Below are 22,692 nucleotides of genomic sequence, written 5' to 3' on the forward strand. Positions count from 1 at the left end.
AAGGTAGAGTAGAGGTAATAACTGATTCATGACAATGGATTTGTCGGCTCCCATCTGAATCTTATTTAGACCGGGGCTGCACCTCATGGAGACAATCACACAAAGCTTTGAGAGATAAACTCTGCTCAGAGGAGCTTAGCTTGGAATCAAATGATCAGGATACTGGAGGAAGACTTTGACAATGTGAAAGCTCATAAGGTGATGAGACCAGATGTGGCGAATCAGGACTGGACTCGATACCACAGCTGGCTTGTTTTACATCAGCGCAGCTTGGTACCGCCGCAACATCCATGCAAGCTCACACACAACACACAAAAAGGAGATCTAATTGTGCGGTGTGCTTATTCAGACACACACTCGCTAATGACGTAATGCTGCATTCACATTGTTTTAGTATGCGGTCGCCAGCACACCACATGTTTATTGGTTTAAATGGGAAAAACATGTTTAAAGAGCGTGGATGAAGACTGGTGGTAAAGTTAACTTTCCACAACTTTTGTTATAAAGACGAATCAAATACTGACATTAGTTAAATGAAGGACATTGATATGTTTGTGCACCTGCTGCTCTTGTCTTGACTGCCAACAGTTTGACTGAACATTGTGGATTGTGGAAGAAAATGCTGAGAGGCACAAGCTATTTGACTTTTACTTCCACTTTGAGTTATAGTTAAACCTAAATTACTATATTAAGCATTGTGAAATTAAATTTTAGACATGTACATAATCATTTATGTACACTTATTTTAAAAAGTCACCTTGGAAGGGAGGAGGTTTGTGTGCTACAGTTTGTCATCTTGGAATCAATATGAGCCTGTGTGTGGCTTTTTAAAGGTCCAGTGTGTAGGATTTAGGAGGAAATGTCTGCAGAAATGGATTATACATAACATAATAAATATGTTTCTGCAGTGTATAAACACCTGAAAATAGGAATTGTTGTGTTTGTATTAACATAGATTGAGCCATTTACATCTAGATAGGGAGCAGGTCCTTGTCCATAGAGTCTACCATGTTGTATCGCCATGTTTCTACAGTAGCCCAGAAGGGACAAACCAAACACTGGTTCTACATTGAGCCATTCACGTTTTTGTGGTACCCACCATAGTTAGCAGCCTCTTCGCAAGAAGTAGCCTCTGGAAAACACTGAATAAAGCAGTTTTACATAAAAAAATCAGCTTTCTTACCGGTTTAAATCACCAGGTCCATTTGTTTTGGAGAGGAGACTTCTGCAGATAATTCAGCTCCTGGTTAAAACCTCCTTAACATCTGGATCTTAAGTTTTGGGAGACAAAAGGTGAGTACAGATTAGCAAGTTCTAGGCTAGCAACCCATCTGCAATGAGCCAAACGACAACGAAGAAACACTGATTTGTACAATGAAACTGCTTTATTCAGGGTTTTTGATGGTTAAAATCAGCAGTTTCATTTGTTTTGAAGAGAAGGAGAACTCTGCAGATAATTCAGCTCCTGGTTATAATGTCATGAACATCTGGATCCTAAATTATAGGGGAAACAAGCTGAGCACAAATTACAAAGTTCAAGGCTAGCAACCCATTTACAATGAGCCAAACAGCAACAGAAAAACACTGATTTGTAACATGAAACTGCTTTATTCAAAATTTGTAATGGTTTAAATCCCCAGTTGCATTTGTTTTGGAGAGGAGGAGATCTCTGCAGATAATTCGGCTCCTGGTTAAAATCTCTTGAACATCTGAAACTTAAGTTACCAGATAAAAAAGGTAAGCACACATTAGCAGGTGCTGAGCCAAACAGCAACTGAGAAACATTGATTTGTAACATAAACTGCTTTAGTCACTAGCTATGTTTCCATCCAAAAGTGATTCGAATCATTGGGAAATGCGAATTAAAAGAAATACGAATCCTGTGTGTTTCCATTAAATGTACAGACTTTGGTGAAAACTACGAACTTGCGCGAGTTTTCCGCAGAACCAGAAACAAAACAAGTCTCGCATTCTTCTTCTTCTACGTTTTCTGGCGGTTGGCAACCAGCTTGTAAATGCATTACCGCCTTCCTGACCCGGAGTGTGGATATCACCATGGAGAGAGGTGCGCTACGTCAGACTTAATTCGAACATAACTGTTTCCATCCCCCGTTTTGCGAATCAACATTTTTTCGAATCAACCAAAACCCGGCTAAAGTGAGCGTATTTTAGTTTGTGCGAATCAGGGGATTTTAATTCGAATTTTGGCGTTTCCATCATAATTTTCCGCTGCGATACTTCTAGATGCGCATCTAAACAGGCTGATGGTAACATGGCTAGTGTTTTACTGGTTTAAATCATGAGGGGCATTTGTTATGAAGTGGAAGAGAGCTTTGCAGATAATTTGGCTCCCCGTTAAAACCTCCTGAACAATGAACACTGAAGGATTTTAGCTGCTGGCTGTCTGCAATCCTCACTGCTAGGTGCCACTAAATCCTACACACTGTTCTCTTAAAATAACAACAAAATAGAATTTGCACAGGGTTAAAAGTGGTGTTGGTCATTTTATGTGTGTTCTGGGTTTAGAAATGTACTCTATTTTACTACCTGTACTTTTTGCAAAAAAGAACAAAAAAAAAAAAAAAAAAAAAAAAGCCCAACTCATGAACCAAAAATGATGGAGCTACGATCAACCAAGCAGCGTCACAATACATTTCTGTGACAAATAAAAACTTGATTTCATGCCAATGGGGAAAAAAACAGAATGATTATTCCAGTATTGATATATTACTTTAAGTATATTAATTATTCACAAACTATTTCTGCATTGAATTTCAAATACAGTAAGCGTTTTACCTCAATTACCACACTTTACGCTGTCCTGTGTAGTGTGTGAATGAATTTCTCTGTATGGATTTGCGATGTCTTTTTCTGTTCGTACTGAATGTTATTTTTGTTTTTTACTATTGTAACTTTTAAAAAGCCTCCTGTGGACAGGTGTTACAAATTAGCATTTTCGCTACAAACACTACACACAGCACATCTGGTTCTTATGCATAAATATACAATTCTAATGCTAATGTGATGTCCACATCAAATAAAATAAACTTAAGTTTCTTATCTCCATTAGCACTGTTTCATTAGCTTGCCATGATATGACGCTGTAGTGTCAATAGAACAATTTGTGAAAAACTCACAGCTCACAAACAATGTAATAATGAATGCTGCTGAATTTTTCTCAGGCTTATGTTGACTGCAAACCTTATTTTCTGCAAATTACAAAACCCTGAGCAATGCCTGAAAAGGAGCACCGGACATCTGGAAACTGCACTTACTGTAACACTCCACATTTTCCCAGAATAGATTAAGGGGGCACAAGGGTTGAAGCGATTAATGCAGTCCGTTTGTAGTTTATAGGAGTGGAAATAAAAGACCCTTCAACTGCCATTGTATGGTGCCACTTACTAAAGAGGAATACACACACTTACTGTTCACCACAGAGTCCTGAAAGCTGCACAAGGTCACAGGGTTGAGGTTACAACACAGATCTGGTGCTGACTGGCACAGTGCACCCTCCACATGCAATCTGTGTTCCTAAAGCCTGGAGCTGGACCCGTCAGTGTTTCACCAAACTACAGCGGATACAGTCAACTTAACCTTCAGTGTCCCGGCTTCTCTTGCTTCCCACCATCTGTGCTACTTTACATTTAAGATAGGAAAGTCACAGCACAGTTCTTTATCCAGCTTACTATTATGCTGTTGTGCATATTCCTAATGAGATTGGTGTTTTTGTGTTGCTTGTTAAGACAGCAGAAACTGGGGGGATACTGAAGTTGCCATCCTTGTTTCAATACATTTTCTAGAGTTTCAATGTTACAAAACAAGAAAGATCAAGACAGATTTCTGCAAAGGTGTCAGGTAATGACTGTCACCGGATTTCTGAATATCTTTGTGACATCGATCTATTCTTGGACTCACAAGAACACATCTCTTTTAATATACTTAATTTTTTCAAGCCCATTATCACATATACAGCTTATTTTCTTTTTAGTTTACACAGCATTATGTAGAAAAATTTCGGTCGGTATTAAAGGGAAAATTACGGAAGCGTATTGTTGCCACACCAGGAAAAAAATAATCAGTCAGTATGGGAACTGCCCATTGGTCCGACAGCCCATTGGTACAACATCCCATTGTTCCGACCATATTAAACCCATTGTTCCGATGTCTGTTCCGAAATCATCATGATGCCCTGTGGTTAAGGTCTGGTTAGGTTTAGGCACAAAAACCACTTGGTCAGGGTTAGGAAAAGATCATGGTGTGGGTTAAAATGAAAAAGTGGCAAACACATAAGCTGTGAGCCTGCTTCGCCTCAAGCCTTTCCCAGCTGACCCAGAGCCGGTCGCGGCGCACCATCAAGGCAGAAATACACCCGCCGGGAGCCGTTCAGCACCGTGGACCGTTGGACTAATGGGATGTCGGACCAATGGGCTGTCGGACCAATGACATGGACCCGGTCAGTATTACGTCATAACATGAAAAGTTTATTGTTCTAACAAGAAGTTTTTCACATTATAACAATATATTTTCACGTAATAACATATTTTCATGTTAAAACGTGATAACTTATATTGTTAAAATGTGAAAAGTTTCACGTTATAAATTATCACATTATAACATGAAACTTTTCATGTTTTTACAATATAAGTTATGACGTAATACTAATACTAATATTTTTTTCCTGGTTAGGCAGCAATACGCTTCCGTGGAAAATAAAGAAAAATAGGAAAAATATAAACGACCAATACATTCACAGTATAATAACAACAAGGGGAAAAAGGGGAAAAAAGTAATAATGACTGAACAGTTGAAGAGATGTTGGCTAACTAATAGTAGAAAATAATAACTAATATGTTCTAATATCTCATACACTGTACACATTTTTATACATTAAATACAATTACAGTAGTTACAGTACATTTTGTATATGCCACCTTTTCACAAACACATCTTCCCCTTTCCTTATTTTGTGAGTCACTTTCTCCATGAACCTTATATCTTCAATCATACTTTCCATTGTATTAAATCTGGGGGGTTAGTTTTTTTCCATCCTTAGGTTATCGGTTTCAATGATGTGATTCTCAAGATTCTGAATAGGTATTATTTTCATCTTGACTGAGAGTAGTTGGAGGTTTTTCCAAAATGATATGCTCCGCTTTTAAATACAGAGGTTTGATTAAAAAAAATCTCTTCCATCAACATAAACACTTTCAACCAATATGTATTTAATACTTTACACGAGAAGAAAATACCTAAATAGTTATTTATTTCGTTATTTCGTTATTTCAGTAAACATCTGTTCCTATTCTGTATGTTATTTGTATTTCCAAGTCTTCTTATTTTTTCTTCATAATATTGGTTGTATTTTATTGTTTGCCTTGTAGAATTCCATATGCTTTGCTCATTGCTTTTTTTGTGTTTTCCATCATAGCTACTCATAATATGTTTCAGAAGAGGATGAATATCCTGTATGTTCTTTCTCTGCTTACTTTTTAAATAACTTCTTATTTGTAGATATCTATAAAGAACACATCTAAAGCAAGGAGACTACGGCCCGCCATTCAGAATTATTAACAGGGGGAGACAAAATTTTCCATATTGGACTTCCTTTCCACACCTACTCAACTTTTTTTCTGCGATTGGATGGCAGGCATTTCTGTTCTGGAAATTGTCCAGAAACCCTCTTGCCAATATATCTATGAAAGCCATACATCTTCTGAGTGCTCCAGGTCTCTTGTTTGCGTTTGTAAAGTTACACAGGGTTGAGATTATCCTTGAGGTCATTTCATTAATGGTCACTACGAGCACTAACATCATCACACATGAATAAAATTGGGCTCACTGAATTCACAAGAGTCTCAGCCTTCCAGTCATACCCAATTTAAGCAAATTCCAAAACTGTTTAGGTGCCCCAGTATGTAGAAATATTCTAGTACGCCATTTTGAAAAATACCATTGTCACTTTTCCCTAACTTCTGAGTGTTATTTAGCTCCTTCCTAACAAAATGGTGGGTCTGACTTTACTTGCTGGAAGTAAATTTGAAGGACTAAATTTACTGGGTGGCATTTCCGGTTAGATGGTCAGTCCAGCTGTTTGTTCCAGTGTTAAGAATCTGAAAAACCCAGAAGTATTAGATAGATTGCCACGAAAATGTATACAGATAGTCATGTTCTCCAAAGACTCCTCATGGTTTTTATTTGGAGCCATATCATGACACGTTTTCAGTTCGTCTCATTCTTAGTTTATGACCAAATACCTGTAAAACTAATGATATTTCCATCAGCCTCAGCTGTACTTTGTGTTTAGCACTAGGTAGCAGATGTTAGCATGTTAATACCATTAGAGAAGCTAAACAGCATGGTACCGCAGCATGTTTCTGATGTTGATTACCTGACTGTATCCAACCTAAAAATATTTTCCTGTAAAAACTCAGAAAGTGCAGCTGATGGAGAAACACTTGTCACATAATACCTGCGTGTAATTTTATAGCATAACAACTGAAAATTCCCCTGCAGAATGAATGCAGGATTAATGCCAGGGGGGAGATTGTACAGTATGATTCTCACAACTGTCTGCCAAATGGCTTTTCTGTTTAGCAGAACTGGCTGTAACTATTTCTGTCATTAAACTTTTCTAAGTCTTCCTTCCTTTAAAAGTGGTCTTTTTATCCGGATGGTTGTGGTTAAAGCAGGATGGAGGTTTCAGTAGAGGGATGCAGCCGAAGCGAGCCAGCCAAAGCAGCCAGATATCATCACCGTTTCATTAAGTAGATCTCTGTGTTTCTGAGCGGGTTGACTGTGCAGGGAGAATGCAGGTTCTCTGGAGGACCACAGAACTGCATTCAAATGTAAAGACACAGGTTTGATGCTTTTCGAGTAATGATTGAATTCCTTAGGTAATAATATTAAGTTGTCTTTATAGTCTATCTTCTTTTTTTATTAAAGCTGAACCTTATGTTCAACAACAAGGGGGGGGACACTTAGGTTGGCTGATTGATGGCTGAATTCCATTTAGCTGCTTCAGTTTCAGTGTATCAGTATTGTCCATGCTGGCTCACTGTAACACTGTCATGACTTATTGAGACAGCTGAATGGAACAGAGCCATCATGTTTAGATCGCTGTCTAGCTAGATAGATAACTGAAGTGTTAATGTGCTTGGTAACTTGCATGTGCTCTGGTCACAGCTAACATTTTGAGCTAGGAAAAACACGATGGCTGTCCACGATCACTGTCCCCACTCCAAACAGGGTTATTTGTAAGCTAATGTTAGCTACTTGAATGTTTGCTATTAGCCTACGAGCAAACTGTACATTTCAGCGGAAGATTTCTGGCCTTAACTCAAATAAATGGTCTGAATCTAGTAATCTTCTGTTAAAATATGGTTAGCTCGTAGGCTAATGGCAAACAATCCAGTAGCTAACGCTAGCTTGCGAATAGCCTCTACAGTGGCTAACTAGGTAGCTATGAGATACAGCATACTTACAGGGGATTTCCAAGGTTGCAGCAAATTGTCTTACAATTGTAACTGTCCTATGTCCACAGTATGTAATACATTTATTCTATGTATTTATTTCTCACTTAAAGGGACGGTTCACCCCAAAATCAAAAATACACATTTTTCCTCTCATCTGTAGTGCTATTTATCAACTGTATCACTGTGCAGAAGGAAATATGTCTACTGCAAGCTTTTCTAGCACCACTGAGCCAGCTAATGTTACAGCTCAGCCAAGGAGGACGCCATTAATGTTTTCATCTCACTCTTGTCACCAGCACAAGCCTCTCATCCATGAGTAAATGTACACTTTCTACTGCGCTGTGATACGGTTTCTGGGTGTAGTTTGGTAGAAGGAAAATAGTTCCCACATAAAACTACTCACAACAAGGTCTGTGGATTATTTTGAGTAACCAGGTCATGATTTTTTGGAAAGAGACATTGCCGTTGAGTTTTTCAGATGTATTTTTTTGGCACTTTGAGCACCACAAGCTGAGTGCCATCTCGTGCCATCATATTGGAGAGAAGGCAGACATCTCTACAGCCGATATCTTAAACACTTGACAACCCACATCAAAACAATCTAGACTGATAAATAGCACTACAGGAAAGAGGAAAAATATGTAGTTTTGATTTTGTTTTGAACTGTCTCTTTAACGTCTCTGGCTCAAAACAGTTGCTAGTGAATTTACACAGCACATGCAGCTAAAATTAGATTCGCCTCCACCTGACACCAAATAAACCTCGTAAGCACGTCAAATCATTACACACTGCAAGGCATCAATTACCATCAACCACAACTGTGAAGACAGAGAGGGGCCCGGAAAGGAAATGGAGCACCGCTGGCCAACAGACAAGCTGTAACTGTTACAAAAGAGAGAGGACCAAGAAACACACTGAGGAATAATTTTAGACGTCTGCCCACCCCTCCCTCTCCCCCGCCGCCCCATCATGCCTCCTGCACAATTCAATAAGCTGCAAAAATGTGCTGCGTTATGGTTGGATGTCCTCCGTCGCTCAGAGTAGCGTTTCGCTGCGTCAGAGATTTTCTCCCTCCATCTCCACCCGAATCATGGGTGCTGCTCTCTGTCCAGGGAAGGAAGCAGAGGAGGGAGGGAGTTTTCCAGTGCCACGAGCCACCCGCTGACAACTGCCATTCTTTCCCCCAAAAACCACCCGTGTCACACACACACACACACACACACACACACACACACACACACATCCTCCCTCGCCTAAACCCAAACAACTGCTCAGCATTAAGGTGTGGATCTGTCATTAGTTAGCTTGGCCCGGCTGGGTGAGACCATTGTTATTGTTAAAGCAGGGGCTGTTTGCACAACCATATCTTTGGAGGGAAATGGTACTCCTCTGCGGCTTTTTCGACTCAGCCCGAGTGGATTTGGTTTCCTCTTGCTTCTCCAACCTCTCGTACAGCGCGGGGCGATCAGCTAATGCACATATTTTAATCAGCAACAACTCAAGTCGCTGGGAAATGTGTCCAGAGGCATGAAGTGATCAAGTCTGTTTTCTCCAGATTTAGTCTGGAGGGGAGTGTTGACTCGCTAACTTTTGGACAGGGATTATGTGGGATGATTTTCAGCCCAGGTTTTTGCTTAGCTCATCATTTGAAAGCAAAAAAAAAAAAAGGGGGAAACTGAAATTTTGAGACAGAAAGGGAGACGTGGAGGGAGAGTCTGGCAGCAGGAGTTGGGTCAGTGATGGATGGCAGACGGAGCAATGCTCCTCGGGAGCTGCCCGGGTCTTTTCTAAGTGTTGTTTAAACAGCACGAGGAGCAGAATGACGTTCAGTCAACAGACACCCGCTGCCCAGACACTCAGATCAGAGAGGAACAGACACACACGGGCTCGCGGCAGCTATTAATCACCCCTGATCTTCTAAGAATGGCATATCACACCTATGTGGAAGCTAGAGATGAGATGCTTCCTTCAGATTCTTGCTTAGGAATTTGAATACCTCTTATAAAGTCATTTAATTCCTGCAGCAGTCCTGTAATGCCAGCAGGGAGAACAGGAGAGGATCAGAGGTGTAATTTGTAGCATTAAAAGATAATTTATGGAACTGTTGATTAACCCCAGATGATAGAAATATACCCAAGCTGGGTTTTTTGGAAGTAAACTTATAACAACCAGTACATCTGCGTCAGTCTCGTCCATGCTTGTCACCAATTTTATGTTGTACTGTTTCATGGATGTAGCCATTTCTTTCTGGCTCTGACACAAGAAGATGACCTCTTCCTAACTACAAAGCTCTGATCTGCTTGGTAAATTCAAAGAGCACAACACCAGACCTATTTGAATTGCAGAGTGAAATAGTTGGGCACAGATTTACAGGTCTGGAACCAGGCTACAACATGAAAGGATGCAGTTCTTCCACAGCAAAATGAGGCACAATCACTTAAGAAATACTCCAATGAAAATACTACTCAAAATGTTTGCAGTTTGCATCTTTGGATGGATTCCAAAGGCAACCTAAAATTATATGCCAAAATGTATAAAAACATCCATATAAAAGTATAACTACTGCCGAAGCAAAGTCTGCTTCTCTGCTGTTCATTCATATTGTACATTCAGCATGTTCCAAACTCTTTTCACTTCACCGGTAACCACCTCCTGCTGAGCTCTGGAGCTTTAGTATGCAATAACACAACACTGAAGTGCTGTATTTCATTATGTTGTAAAGAATATAGTGAATATATGGATCATGAATATATGGCATAAAAGTGCCAATCATGCTGGAGTGGTTTTAGAAATGTTGAATTTTGAAGAAGTTTTAGTAGGTTTTCCTCTTCCTCCACTCTGCCGACACCATGCAAATGCAGCATATATTATCATCCCTTTCGGATGTTATCAGCCCATTAAATGGCCGTTATCAGTACTTGTCACGACCATTATAATGCTTGAGCCAGGGCAAACTGCTCCTATTAGAAATGGTTACAAACTACTTCATCAGGTTTAGGAAATGGTCATGGTTTGGGTTGAATTTAGAGCAATATAATATAATATTATATAATAAAGCAAAAATATAATATTTGCTTTGTGAAGATATGGTGGAATGATGGAGTCTTGAGCAGAGAGTGAAGTCACACTCCCTCTGTGTGTGTTGAAATCTGAGTTTCTCTGTAGTTTGTTGTGGTAAGCTGGTCTTGCCACACGTGCATATTAGCGCATGGGTGTATCCGACTAGCTAGCTCATTACTGCTGCTTTGCAACACACTCGTGGTAATTATTGCTGATATCGGGAGGGTGTTGTCATGGCAGAGTAGCATTCACCCTCCAGTTTCCCCCGTTTAATGCCGTTAGCTTTGGAATCGCTACTGCCATGTTTAGGGCTGTTTATGGTGTTAGCACTGTTACCTGCTAGCTAGCTGCTAACTGTGTCAAGACAACTTAAATGCTCTGAATGTCTTATAAGGCTCCTTTATGTTATGAACTCATGTCACGTACAGACGTACATCAAGTGACGTAAGTTAAGTACATCAGCATTGCCTTTTGGTTTCACATAGGACACGGACAGCGGTCTCCTGGGTCAAAGTCCTGTGTTTATTTGAACCATCCATCCACCCTGACCTCATCCATACATGGACTTTCTCGCTCTTTATATCGCCTGACTTCCTCCTTTGCTCCTGTCGTAATTTCTATAGCCACTGGACGTAAATAGTAGGACCATACTACTATAAATCTATGCTTCAGATGACAACTGATAACAGCCATTTCATGGGGTGATAACAGTTGAAGTGGGTGCGTATATCCTCTTGACAGCAGCAATAGTGGGAAATTTATAGACCGATGCTTTCAGCCCTCCCGTGAATAATTTCCATGGGTTATAGCCATTATACCATAATAATACAAGTAAATTAATATAAATATACTGATGTTTAAATTACTCTTAAAAAAGATTGTAACAGAAACCTGGATATGGATCAATCACTCTCCAGGCGTGAAGCTCAGAAATGCAAAGCAGGCCCGATAGTACTCCCAAAGAAAAGCAGACAGGGTTTAGCAGTTGACTCCCACTGTTTGCTCAGATTTTTTACGCTGTAGCTCCAAGTCAAGATGAGAAGTTTCCCAAGACCTCACCCTGCCTGCCTGCTGCACCCAGCAGCCTCTGGTCGTCCCCCTGCCACCTAAAAGACCACAGAATGGACGACACTCTCACCCTGCAGCAGCTTCGAAACCACAGGCAGATCTCTCGCAAACTGTTTGACAAATTTAAAACTTGTCCGACTGATATATAAAAGCAGGAAGACACTTTGAGAAAGTTACAGATTGGATATTAAATATTCCCTCTAGGTAGTTGAGCATACTGAGTTATTATCCAACAGTTGTCAAATGAATCACTTTTGGAGTCTAACTTGCCTGTGTGACATGTGGAGGAGGAGGAGGAGGAGTGTGTTCAACCATATGTTGATCTCAGATTTGTTTTTTTGCAGTTTTTTACAGTTTTGACAAGATGTCACGTGGGAGTGGAGGTCATATATGCAAAATGCCACAATGTGTGTGTGGTTACGTGTGTTGTGCAGAAAGGGTTCACTCAGTCCGTGTTTTACTTATATGTAGTTGTCCTTCTTACCAATCATCTTGTTTTTCTTATCATCGCCAACATTCTCTTCCTCTTCTTCTATTTACTTTTCTGATTTCTCCCCCCCGTCCTTCTACCTCATCATCTTCTCCTCCCAGCTCCTCTTCTTTGCAAACCTCTATTAACCATATTTACTCTGTCAATAGCCACACCATGTTTTCCACCCCTCTGCCACAGCTCTGTGAGTCAATGCGTTCACGCCTCTGTAGCTCTACAAGCAAACACGGTTTGCGTTTTGGTGGCCCCATGTGATGGCACGCAGCTCACACGCGACCGCAGCGTCGTTCCACGAGCTATTAACGCAGAGCCAAAGTGCTCCCTTCTATTTGTGTTCAAAGTGAGTATCTTAAATAAGCATGTCTCGTGTAAATAAACCGGCCTCGGGGAACGAAGGAGCCGCTGATGTTAGGCTTTAGTGTTTTGGAACCGCAGGGCCTAATTGGTCAGGGAGAGAAAGTGATTCAGAGTTTGAGCAGTAAATGCAAACAAGCAACATAACAGGAGAGAAAGAAAAAGGTTTGTATCTGTTGAGGAAAAGGGCTGTGGGTTCAGTGTGTGCAGCTACAGAGTGACCGTGCAGGCAGAGCGGTGAAATTAGCTCTACCTGACATCTGTGAGCTATTAAAGGCGACTTCAGGTAGCACATGTTGTCCACATTAGGCTGAACTGAGATTTACATTTCCACATCTCCACAAAGCATAATAAACAATCAAAGGGGGGCGTGTGCAGCCAGGTTACCATCAGTGAACGGTGCAAAGCACTTCATATTACTCTGATTGGAGAGTCGCACTGTGTTTGGCTAAAGAGGGAGGACAAATGGAGTGTGTGTGTGTGTGTGTGTGTGAGAGAGAGGTGAAAATACACTCATGGATTAATACACTTGTCAGTAGTGGACTCAAGTATTGTGCTACAACGGATAGTTTGGAGTTTTTAAAGTGAGGTTGTATGAGGTACTTATCTAAAGTCATAGGCGTATTTTGGGACAATGAGCCCCTGGGCCCCGCCACCTCTCCTACATAGGAGCAAGACACACTGAGTTTGAGGTGGTTTTGCATCTCTTTGTAGTCGTCATGCATCATGTTGTGGTTTTGTGTTTCTTTATAGTAATTGTGTCACCTTGTTGCTGTTTTGTTTCTTTTGAGGTAATTTTGTTATTTTTTCAGTAGTTTTGTGACGCTTTGTAGTTAGTTTGTGGCTCCTTTGAGGTAATTTGTGGGTTTTTATTGTAGTTTTATGCCTCTTTGAAGTCTTTTTCGTCTCCTTGTGGGTGTTTTATGTCTCTTTTAAGTAATTTTGTTGTAATTTTGTTTTTTGTAGTTGTGCGAGCTTTTGGTTATTTTGTGTTCCTTTGAGGTAATTTTGTGGGGTTTTTGTAATTTTTGCGTTGTTGTAGTCATTTTGTGTCTCTCGACTGTTTTGTGCCTCCTTGTGATTGTTTTCTGTCACCTCAAGGTTGTTTTGCCAATTTCTATATGAGTTATTTTGTGTCTCATTGCAGTTTCTTTACATTTCTTTGTGGTCTTTTTGAGTGTCTTTGTGGTCTTTTTGAGCCAGCTCTGTTCAGTAAATGTTAATTTCAGTGACATTTTGAAAGTGAAGGCCAGAAGGCCCCCTGACCCTTTGTGCCCCTGGGCCTGTGCCCGGTAGACCCGTTCAGTAATCCATCCATGTCCATAGTCAGTGCATAACTTACAGTAGACAGCAGTTGGCATGCTTCCAGTCTGGAGAAGGAGGCTTTGGTGAATTAAAACTTTGGTGAATAAGAACTGACCCTTTAAAACACCAAAGTCACAATATTACACAAACAAACTAACCTACTGAGGCAGAGGTAGACCAGCAGCTGCTGTTTTCAGCAATGTTAAATTACTGTGTTTCTCACAGAGTCTGGAGCAATAGTGTTCTCCGTCACAAATCCCCGTCTGATGGCAAGATACCATGAAATATTGAAAATATTCTCAATATAGCGCACACTTAAATTAATAGATATCTGTTTTAAAGTGGCTATGTTTTGTTGCTGTCCCCGTCCACAGTAGCATATTGTTCTTCCGACACAGTACTCCTGCCTGCTTCTCCAAACTGGGGGCATGCTAACTGCCATCTACCCTGGGTTATACACTATGGATAAGTACCTTATACAGCCCTACACAAATATATTTACTATTCCTTTAATGACAATTTTGAGTTACTTGTACTTCTATTTTCTGCAACTTTCCGCTTGTATTTCAATACATTTCAGAGGGAAATAATGTAATCTTACTCCAATACACTTAAATTCAAGCCTCCTGGTTACTTTGCAGAGTGTTTCTATTCAAAACATGACATATGATTTATTGTTACTGAACAAACTACCCAACAGTATGTAAAGCATTTGAAGTGAGCTCTGCCTTGACATTAAAATATTTCTTTCACTTTATGCATTAGTAAAATTTGGAATATGTGGTAATATAACTGTGAAATTGGTCATTCTGATGCATTGTGAGCACTTTTATTTTAGATGTTTCCCAATAATACAACTATAGATTTACCTGAGAGTTAGAACAAAGGACTTTCCCCTGTGATGGAGTTTTACATTGTCGTACTTTTACTTAAGGAAAGTGATCCAATACTTCCTCTACTGACACTCGAAGTCATGCCAGTATTCCTGATATGTTCTTTCTCAAAACGAGTAGAAAGGTAGAAAAATAAAATTGTTTCCTTTCAGAGGATATCAGGTAAATGTACTGGAATATATTAGAAGTTCAGTTTCAAATATTTCTATGATTCCAAAAAGGATATAAAGTTAGAATACTGTGTAACACAACTCTTAAAATGTTCTTAATTTTATGAGGAACATTTGGTAGAAAAGGTAAGGCCAGTGTGGAAGCTGACCAGTCAGCAATTTGAACAGAATTCAGCAGATCATTCCTCCGCTGTTGGAAATGAGATGAGCGATACAAATCAGGAGCTGATGTTTGACAGTCTGCAGGAGCTCCCTCCTCCTTCTCCTCCTCCTCCTCCTGCTGCTGCTGCTGCTCTCAGCAAGGAGAGGGAGGAAGTTTGCTGGGTTCCTAGACTGCTGTCTCCCCCTATTGACCAAATGGTGTAACTGTAGGTGTGGAATCAGTGTGGAGAAAGTCACTTAGAAACTCAAGAAAATGTTTTTAAAAGTAAGAGCAGAAAGTGTGTATGGCTGTGTAAGATGCCAAAAGTCACGAATTACAAAGTTTTACTAATAATCTTGCTTGTGGACTGAACTTTTAGTTGCCAAGCTCTTTTGCAGTTTATCCCTCTGTGTTTTCCTTCAGAATAAAAATCACTTTTAGTCAGTTTTTGCATAGAAATAAATATATTCCATATGCCTGATTAAATGTTTCTTTGGGCAGTGTGTGTGTGTGTTTGAGAGAAAGTGTGTGTGTGTTTTCTGTGCTGGTTAGGCGAAGGGAAAGTGGGATCAAATTCCTTCACTTTGGCGTCACACGGCCGCCCAATCAGGTTCGGGCTTTCCTGTGCAGCATGGTAACGCTCTTATAAAACCCGCATGCGAAACGTTTGCAGTTCAAAGCACTCACGCGTTCTGGGGATTGTACTTGGGAGACTAGAGAGGAGCACTTTACCGTTTCATCCTGCAGAGTTGAAAGCAAACTCTCACCCAGCTGGCTTGCTTTTGCCTTTTCAAGTGCGGAGCCGCTTGCAGAAAACGCACTCATCCTCGGAGTCTGGCAGAGAGTAGTGCGTAAAGACACTCCAAGTCGGTTTTACGCACCGGAGCAAAAGAGAATCAGCGGTAGTTTTTTCTGTGCACATCTCTCAGTTGAAAGACTTTGATCAAACTCATCCTGGCAAGGTAAAGTCCATTTAGAGACTTTTCCTCTCGCGAGAAAGCAGAAATAGCTTCCCTGTTTCACGCGTAATTTGGCACCAAACAGTTTTTCGTATGAATCTCCTCGACCCTTACCTGAAGATGACGGAGGAACAAGACAAGTGTCTCTCTGATGCCCCGAGCCCGAGCATGTCCGAGGACTCCGCGGGCTCCCCGTGCCCGTCCGGCTCGGGCTCCGACACCGAAAACACCCGGCCGTCTGAGAACGGGCTGCTAGGTGTGGACGGAGAGTTCAAGAAGGACGAGGACGATAAGTTTCCCGCTTGCATCCGCGAGGCTGTGTCCCAGGTGCTCAAGGGCTACGACTGGACCCTCGTGCCTATGCCAGTGCGCGTTAACGGATCTTCTAAGAACAAGCCTCACGTTAAGAGACCGATGAATGCCTTCATGGTGTGGGCTCAGGCTGCGCGGAGGAAGCTGGCTGATCAGTATCCACACCTGCATAACGCGGAGCTCAGCAAAACTCTGGGGAAACTCTGGAGGTAAGAGAATGTTCTGCTTTTCAGTTTTTACGCACCGATTTACGATGCAATGTCGGCTTTTTACTTTACATTTTTATTTTTGCACATTATATTTTATCTCTTTGCAAACCGAATCCACTTATGATTTTAATCATTTACATATTTATTGTCTTGGAGTAGAGCAGTAAAGTAGTGCACTGGTAATATTTCTGATTACTAAATGGAGCTTTTTACGCACAGACTTCTCAATGAAGGAGAGAAGCGGCCGTTTGTGGAAGAGGCTGAGCGGCTCCGGGTTCAGCACAAGAAGGATCACCCCGACTACAAATACCAGCCCAGGCGGAGGAAGTCGGTGAAGAACGGACAGAGCGAGTCGGAGGACGGCAGCGAGCCGACGCACATTTCCCCCAATGCCATCTTCAAAGCTCTCCAGCAGGCGGACTCCCCGGCCTCCAGCATGGGAGAAGTGCACTCTCCTGGTGAGCACTCAGGTGAGCAGAAAGAAGAGGGTTTTTTCAGTCCCCTCAGCTGTAAATTTTTTTTACCTCAGTTCTCCTTTAAATGCTCCATGTTCTCAGCTTTTCTCTGAAGATCATTCAAAACTTTAAAAAAGTTAAATAATTCAGTCCCCACCTCTGTTGGTTTGCTGAAAAAATGTCTCAACTTTAATATAGAAAGCAAAAAATCTAATCTCTTAATTTTCTTAACTTCCAGGCTCCCAGGGCCCCCCTACCCCTCCCACCACCCCAAAGACTGATGTCAGCTCAGGCAAGATGGACCTAAAGCGTGAAGGTGGCCTCCGCTCTCTGCCCGATGGCCCTGGCGGGCGCCAGCTCAACATTGACTTCCGCGATGTGGACATCGGTGAGCTGAGCAGTGATGTCATCTCCCACATTGAGACCTTTGACGTCAACGAGTTCGACCAGTACCTCCCACCCAATGGGCACCCCGGCTCTGCTAGCGGCCCTGGCAACACCACGCCAGTCACCTACACTGGCAGCTACAGCATCAGCAGTGGCGCCCCGGTCAGCCCGCAGACAGGAGCTGCTGCAGCCTGGTTGGCCAAAAGCCAAAACCAGCAGGGACAGCAGCAGCAGCACACTCTGACCCCCCTGGGGAGCAGCGGAGGCTCTGAGGCGGCTCAGGCCCAGCACAGGACCCAGATCAAGACGGAGCAGCTGAGCCCGAGCCACTACACCGAGCAGCAGGGCTCCCCGCAGCACGTCACCTACAGCCCCTTCAACCTGCAGCACTACAGCCCCCCCTCCTCCTACCCGGCCATCTCCAGGGCGCAGCAGTACGACTACCCCGACCACCAGGGGGGCAGCACCGCCGCTGCCTCCTACTACAGCCATGCGGGGGCGGGGCAGGGCTCGGGGCTGTACTCGACTTTCAGCTACATGAGCAGCCCCAGCCAGAGGCCCATGTACACGCCCATAGCCGACAACACGGGGGTGCCCTCCATCCCTCAGAGCAGCCCACAGCACTGGGAGCAGGCTCCGGTTTACACCCAGCTCACCAGACCCTGAGCCGCCGGGCAGACTGAGAGACAACAAACAATGACATGTACAGCCACACAGATCTGACGTACACTCCAGAACACTTTACTGCAGGGAGAGTTCCTCCTCCAGATCTGCTCCCTGAATCAGACACTTGAATACGAAGAAGAGGAGAGCTGGACTTGTGATTGGCTCACGGCGTGCCTTGCTATTGTATCTTGATAGAAACTATATATATATTTTTAGAGAGATGAAGAGACTTAGGATATTCCTCTGTGAGGACTTAATGATTGTTGATATTTCAGTAGGTACTGTGTATGTTTCTCTTTGGTTTATTCCTTCATACGCTGGCAGTTTGTAGCCCATGGGGTTTGGGGTGGGGGGAGGGTAATTATTTGTACCTGTAGATAAAACAAAAAGCTTTATATTTTAAACAGTTCAGCAACTAACCACTCCTGGTAGTGCCGTATCTGGTTCTCTGTTTTCATACAATGATTTCCGCTTTTTTTTTGTTGTTGTTGTTGCTTACTCTTTCCTGTGCCATCCAGCAAGTATGGTTTGTATTTAAGCGGTTACGCTGTTGATTTGTTTCCTCAAGTAATGTGTCATGATCATTGGAAAAGCTATTAGGCAATACAGAGAGAGAGAGACTGGGTTTCACAATGCTGTGCTGTCTTGACGGGGGGAGACTGCAGCCCGTTCCACCATCCGTGCCTTGGATTTTTACATTTTCTCTAACTTTTTGTATGCGTGTGTGTGTGTGTGTGTGTGTGTGTGTGTGTGAGTGTGTGATGGCCACAGCTGAGATTACACTTACCGCCCAACAGCGTGTGTTTGACAGCTACAGGAAGTCACCTTTGACCCCTCGGGTGTCCCCCCTGCAGTCTCCCGCCATGCTGGTGTCCAAAACACTCCCTTCACCCTTCCCTCTGGTCAAACCCAGTTTAAAACTTTATTTATTTATTAGCTTTAATTTTATTTCAAAGTAATTATTTTGCATACTATTCTTATAACTAATGAATTGTCCTCTTTGCAATGTAGGCGGCATATAATTTCCCCTTTTTAATTTTTTTTTTTTTTTTCTTCAGCCCAGGGGGTACTTAGACAAAATGTTAAAGCTGTTATCGTCTTTTTTGTTTATTTATCTTATCTAAATGTCTATTTTAAGTATGTATTTGCCTTTTTCTGAGGGTCGGGGAGGGATTATCTAACGAATTGTGTACGGATTATTTGTTATTTGTGAATTTTCTTTGAGTTGAACGTTAAACTATGGCTGAAAGAACTGGAAATGTTATCTCAGTTACAAGGTTTTTGCAGTTTTTCTGTTGGGCTTTTTTTGTTTGTGCGATCGCCAGAGAGGGACCGTCCATCCTTTCTGCTCTACAAGCTCCATTTCCTTTTCTTTCAATATCAAAAGAACTGATGTTCCCAATACTCTTTTTTCTTCTGTGATCTTGCCATGTATTTGTACTGTCATTAAAGAATCTTTTGTATATGTATTTGCAATAAAAATGAAAATGCTATTAAAAAAAAGAAAGTTTGTCATTTATCTTTTAGGATAAAACTCACTGCTGAGTAACACAAGACACTCCCAACAGATCATACATCTTGTTCCTTCCACATGCCAGAGTCAGTGAAAGGGTTAAGTGTCAAGAAACAGGACTAATGTTTGTTTTCCCAGAAGCCTTGTTTTTTCCCCCTGCTTTTATTTTCTTCTTCCCTCTCTCCCCGTCAGCTGGTAGCAGCAGGGGGTTGTGGGGCCCTGGGGGACCCGGAGGGGGGCCGTCGATATAGCAAGTGCTGTAAAACTACTGAACATAATCTGACTTTATTTCAAGGGAAGATACTTGGGGGGAAAAAGAAAGTGGGGTATATAAAAGCCTGGTGGGGGAGGAAGAGATTCATGCAAACAGTAACTCAAACGTTTAGCTCCAGCTTTGCGCTGCATGCACATGAATGATGTCCTGTGGAAAAGCTCATAACTTCAACTCAGGTTACTGTCATGTTCTAGCTTCAGATGGGCTGTTAAAAGCCACAGTAGTTACTCTGACTGCACAGAGGTCAGGCTGAAAACGCAGGTTTTTATTCGTTTCTGAAAGTTATGTTTATGGGTGGATATGGATGCAATTACACAAACATTATCTAATGCAACCCCTGTGCAATAGACAATCAATAAATATCAGCTTTGTAGATTTTACTGTTTTTTCCAGGAGCCTTCCTCTGACATGAGAGTGCATTGCTTTGAGGACTTTATCCATCTGCTAAGATCTTACCACTGCCATTAAAAAAAAACTGAGTAGGTAAGATATGGTTTGATAGTTTTAAATATTTGCTAGAGATTAAATGATTAGTTGATTAATCAACTGACTGCAAATCATCCCCTGTTGTGGGACTAATACAGGATTATCTTAAATAATTCAAGTCAATGATCAAGCAAAGACCCCACACATTGCTGATTCTAGCACCTCAATTCTGATGGTTTTTGTCTTTTATACAACTGTAAACTGAATATCTTTGGGTCTTGGACTGTTGGGACAGAACAAGATATTTGAGGGCATCGCCTTGGGGTGTGGGACACTTCGCTAAGTATTTTTTACTGTTTAATATAGTAAATGACTAATCGAAAAAGTGCTTGACAGATTAAAATAATCTTTAGTTTCAGCCCTATAATTTGCTAATAATCAATTTAGGAATACTTACATAAGAGTCGTAAGGAGCTCAGTGATACAGTGAAACCTTTAGCTCAGGGTGCATCGATCTTTTAAGTTTGGTTTAATTTAGATATCTAATGCTATAAAACAGGGATTTTCCAACATGATTGACAGCTGTGTGAGCCAATTAGTGGGCTCGCATTCAGTGGTGCTGCTCATGATTGGTCGCAAAAATGTATGGGGCGGGAAACTTGATACTACGGAGATCGCTACTGCGCAGACTATGGCTCCAAATTATGTCACCAGAGCAGGATGGCGGCAGCTGCATCTGGGATATTATAGCTTCCCTCTCATACAGTGGGGATAAGTGGAAAAGCATCATCCATCTTTATGAACAATCTATGATATGGACTTTCTTACCCTTTGTACTATGTCACCAGACGTCCTCCTTTACTCCAGTTATAATAAATACGGCCACTGGAGGTTGTGCTTCTTTGTGATACCTCTTAAATGTTCTGTTTTCCGTAGGTGCTCCAGAGTCTTAAGTATAGATGGTGTCATATTCAGATTGTAAAGCCTGCTGAGGCTAATTTGTGATTTTGGGCTACATAAATAAAACTGACTTCATTTGTCTACTTAAAAATAGAGTAGGTATAATATTCCCAGGTTTGATCTTAAGTTCTACAAATGTTGGGCTTTCTCTAAAGTTCTGCAGACCTTGGAACTGACATGGCGGTGACAACAGTGCTGCTTAACATTTGGAGAGCTGAATGAGTGGAAATGTCTGAGCATTGTATGATTTACACGTTACGGAACAGTGGTTTTGTTCTTGGTGTCCCTTCAAGCAGAGCATCCGTTACCCAACTACAGCTATCACAATTAATTAACAAGTGAAAAGCAATGAGAACATACACAACTCTCAGTGTTCTCCATTCAGTTGCCTCTTCTCAGTTTTATGAAATATTAGATACTGAATATCTGAGCGGGCACAAACAGCAGAACCCTCTCCTCGGGTCCTCAGCGCTGCCATCTGACAAAGGTCAAGGAGGGGAAACACTGAGTGATGTCACGCTGCCAGGGGACCAAACACCATTTTCCTATGATGTGGATTAAGTGTGAGGCGACACAGTGTTTTCATACTCATTGGAAGCAGCTTTTGAACACTCTATTTATGGAGGCTTGAGAAGTCCAACGAGCGAGACGGAGATGTAGCCAAGACTCACTTCGTACTGCATGACTGCTGATGGCCTTACAGCTGCATCCCCAGGAGGACTTATTTGGAGTAAAAAGGTTTTGGGTTATCGCAGCCATCGGATAATAAAAGCAGAGGTTTGGTAATTAGTCAGTTGAGAGCTTGAGCGGTTACTGTTGCTGATATGATTTTACATTCTGAGTTTCCATATGCCAACAGATTGACGCATTACGGATCCGTCTATGGGCTCTTGACACGCAAAACAAAAATGTAGCAGAAACAAGATACAGTACGCTGACTGCAAGAACACGGAAGAAGTATCAGTCTGTCTCTGGGAACAACATGTGCTAGTTAGAAGGGTGACAGAGGTCATATGACACGATTGCACGTAGTTGGGGATCTTTGGGTACAACAGAGAGAGTTGTGAAGAGTGAAAAATGAGGAGATTGCACCATCTGTGCTGGTGTGACAGTCATTACAAACACACGCTGTACAACTGAACATTATTCAAACCCAGATAACTATATCTGAAACAAGAGTTAGACACAAATATGTCATCTAAAATCAACCATTATATGAGATAAGCTGTCCATATGATAGAATGATCCAGCCATAAAAACATACAGTTAAGTGAATACTTTAAATAGCTTTGGTGGCATTATACATTTCTGTAAACCACATATAGGATACATAATGTTATCATGTGGCAGGTACATTGGCAGGTGGGTGTCTTGACCTAGCTGTCATGCCATCCACCATCCCCTCCAGAATACGTTATACATATTCTCACTACAACCTAACCTAGTCACATATCAATGTTTAGTCATGAACTTTCCATGTCCAGATACGACATGAAAAGTACCTTGGGTGTGTAGGTTTTTCACATTCTGGGGTGCCATGTCGAGTTCTGCTTGTTATATGCATTGTCTTCTTT

General features: G+C 41.7%; 1 protein-coding gene across 2 annotated transcripts; it reads left to right on the top strand.

Moving 5' to 3' along the window:
- Positions 1 to 15,639: 15,639 nt before the first annotated feature.
- LOC126400033 (transcription factor Sox-9-A-like) lies at positions 15,640 to 19,432 on the top strand. 2 transcript variants are annotated; one of them, XM_050060443.1, is made up of 3 exons: positions 15,640 to 16,437; positions 16,657 to 16,907; positions 17,131 to 19,432. In XM_050060443.1, the coding sequence occupies exons 1-3, from the start codon at positions 16,010 to 16,012 to the stop codon at positions 17,943 to 17,945; spliced, it is 1,494 nt and encodes a 497-aa protein (XP_049916400.1). In that variant the 5' UTR covers positions 15,640 to 16,009; the 3' UTR covers positions 17,946 to 19,432. The 2 variants fall into 2 exon arrangements, with proteins under 2 accessions (XP_049916400.1, XP_049916401.1); XM_050060444.1 differs by having other exon boundaries at positions 16,657 to 16,895.
- The last annotated feature ends 3,260 nt before the right edge of the window (positions 19,433 to 22,692 follow it).

This window comes from Epinephelus moara, chromosome 13 (assembly GCF_006386435.1).
Source record: "Epinephelus moara isolate mb chromosome 13, YSFRI_EMoa_1.0, whole genome shotgun sequence".
In the NCBI taxonomy this organism is placed as follows: Eukaryota; Metazoa; Chordata; class Actinopteri; order Perciformes; family Serranidae; genus Epinephelus; species Epinephelus moara.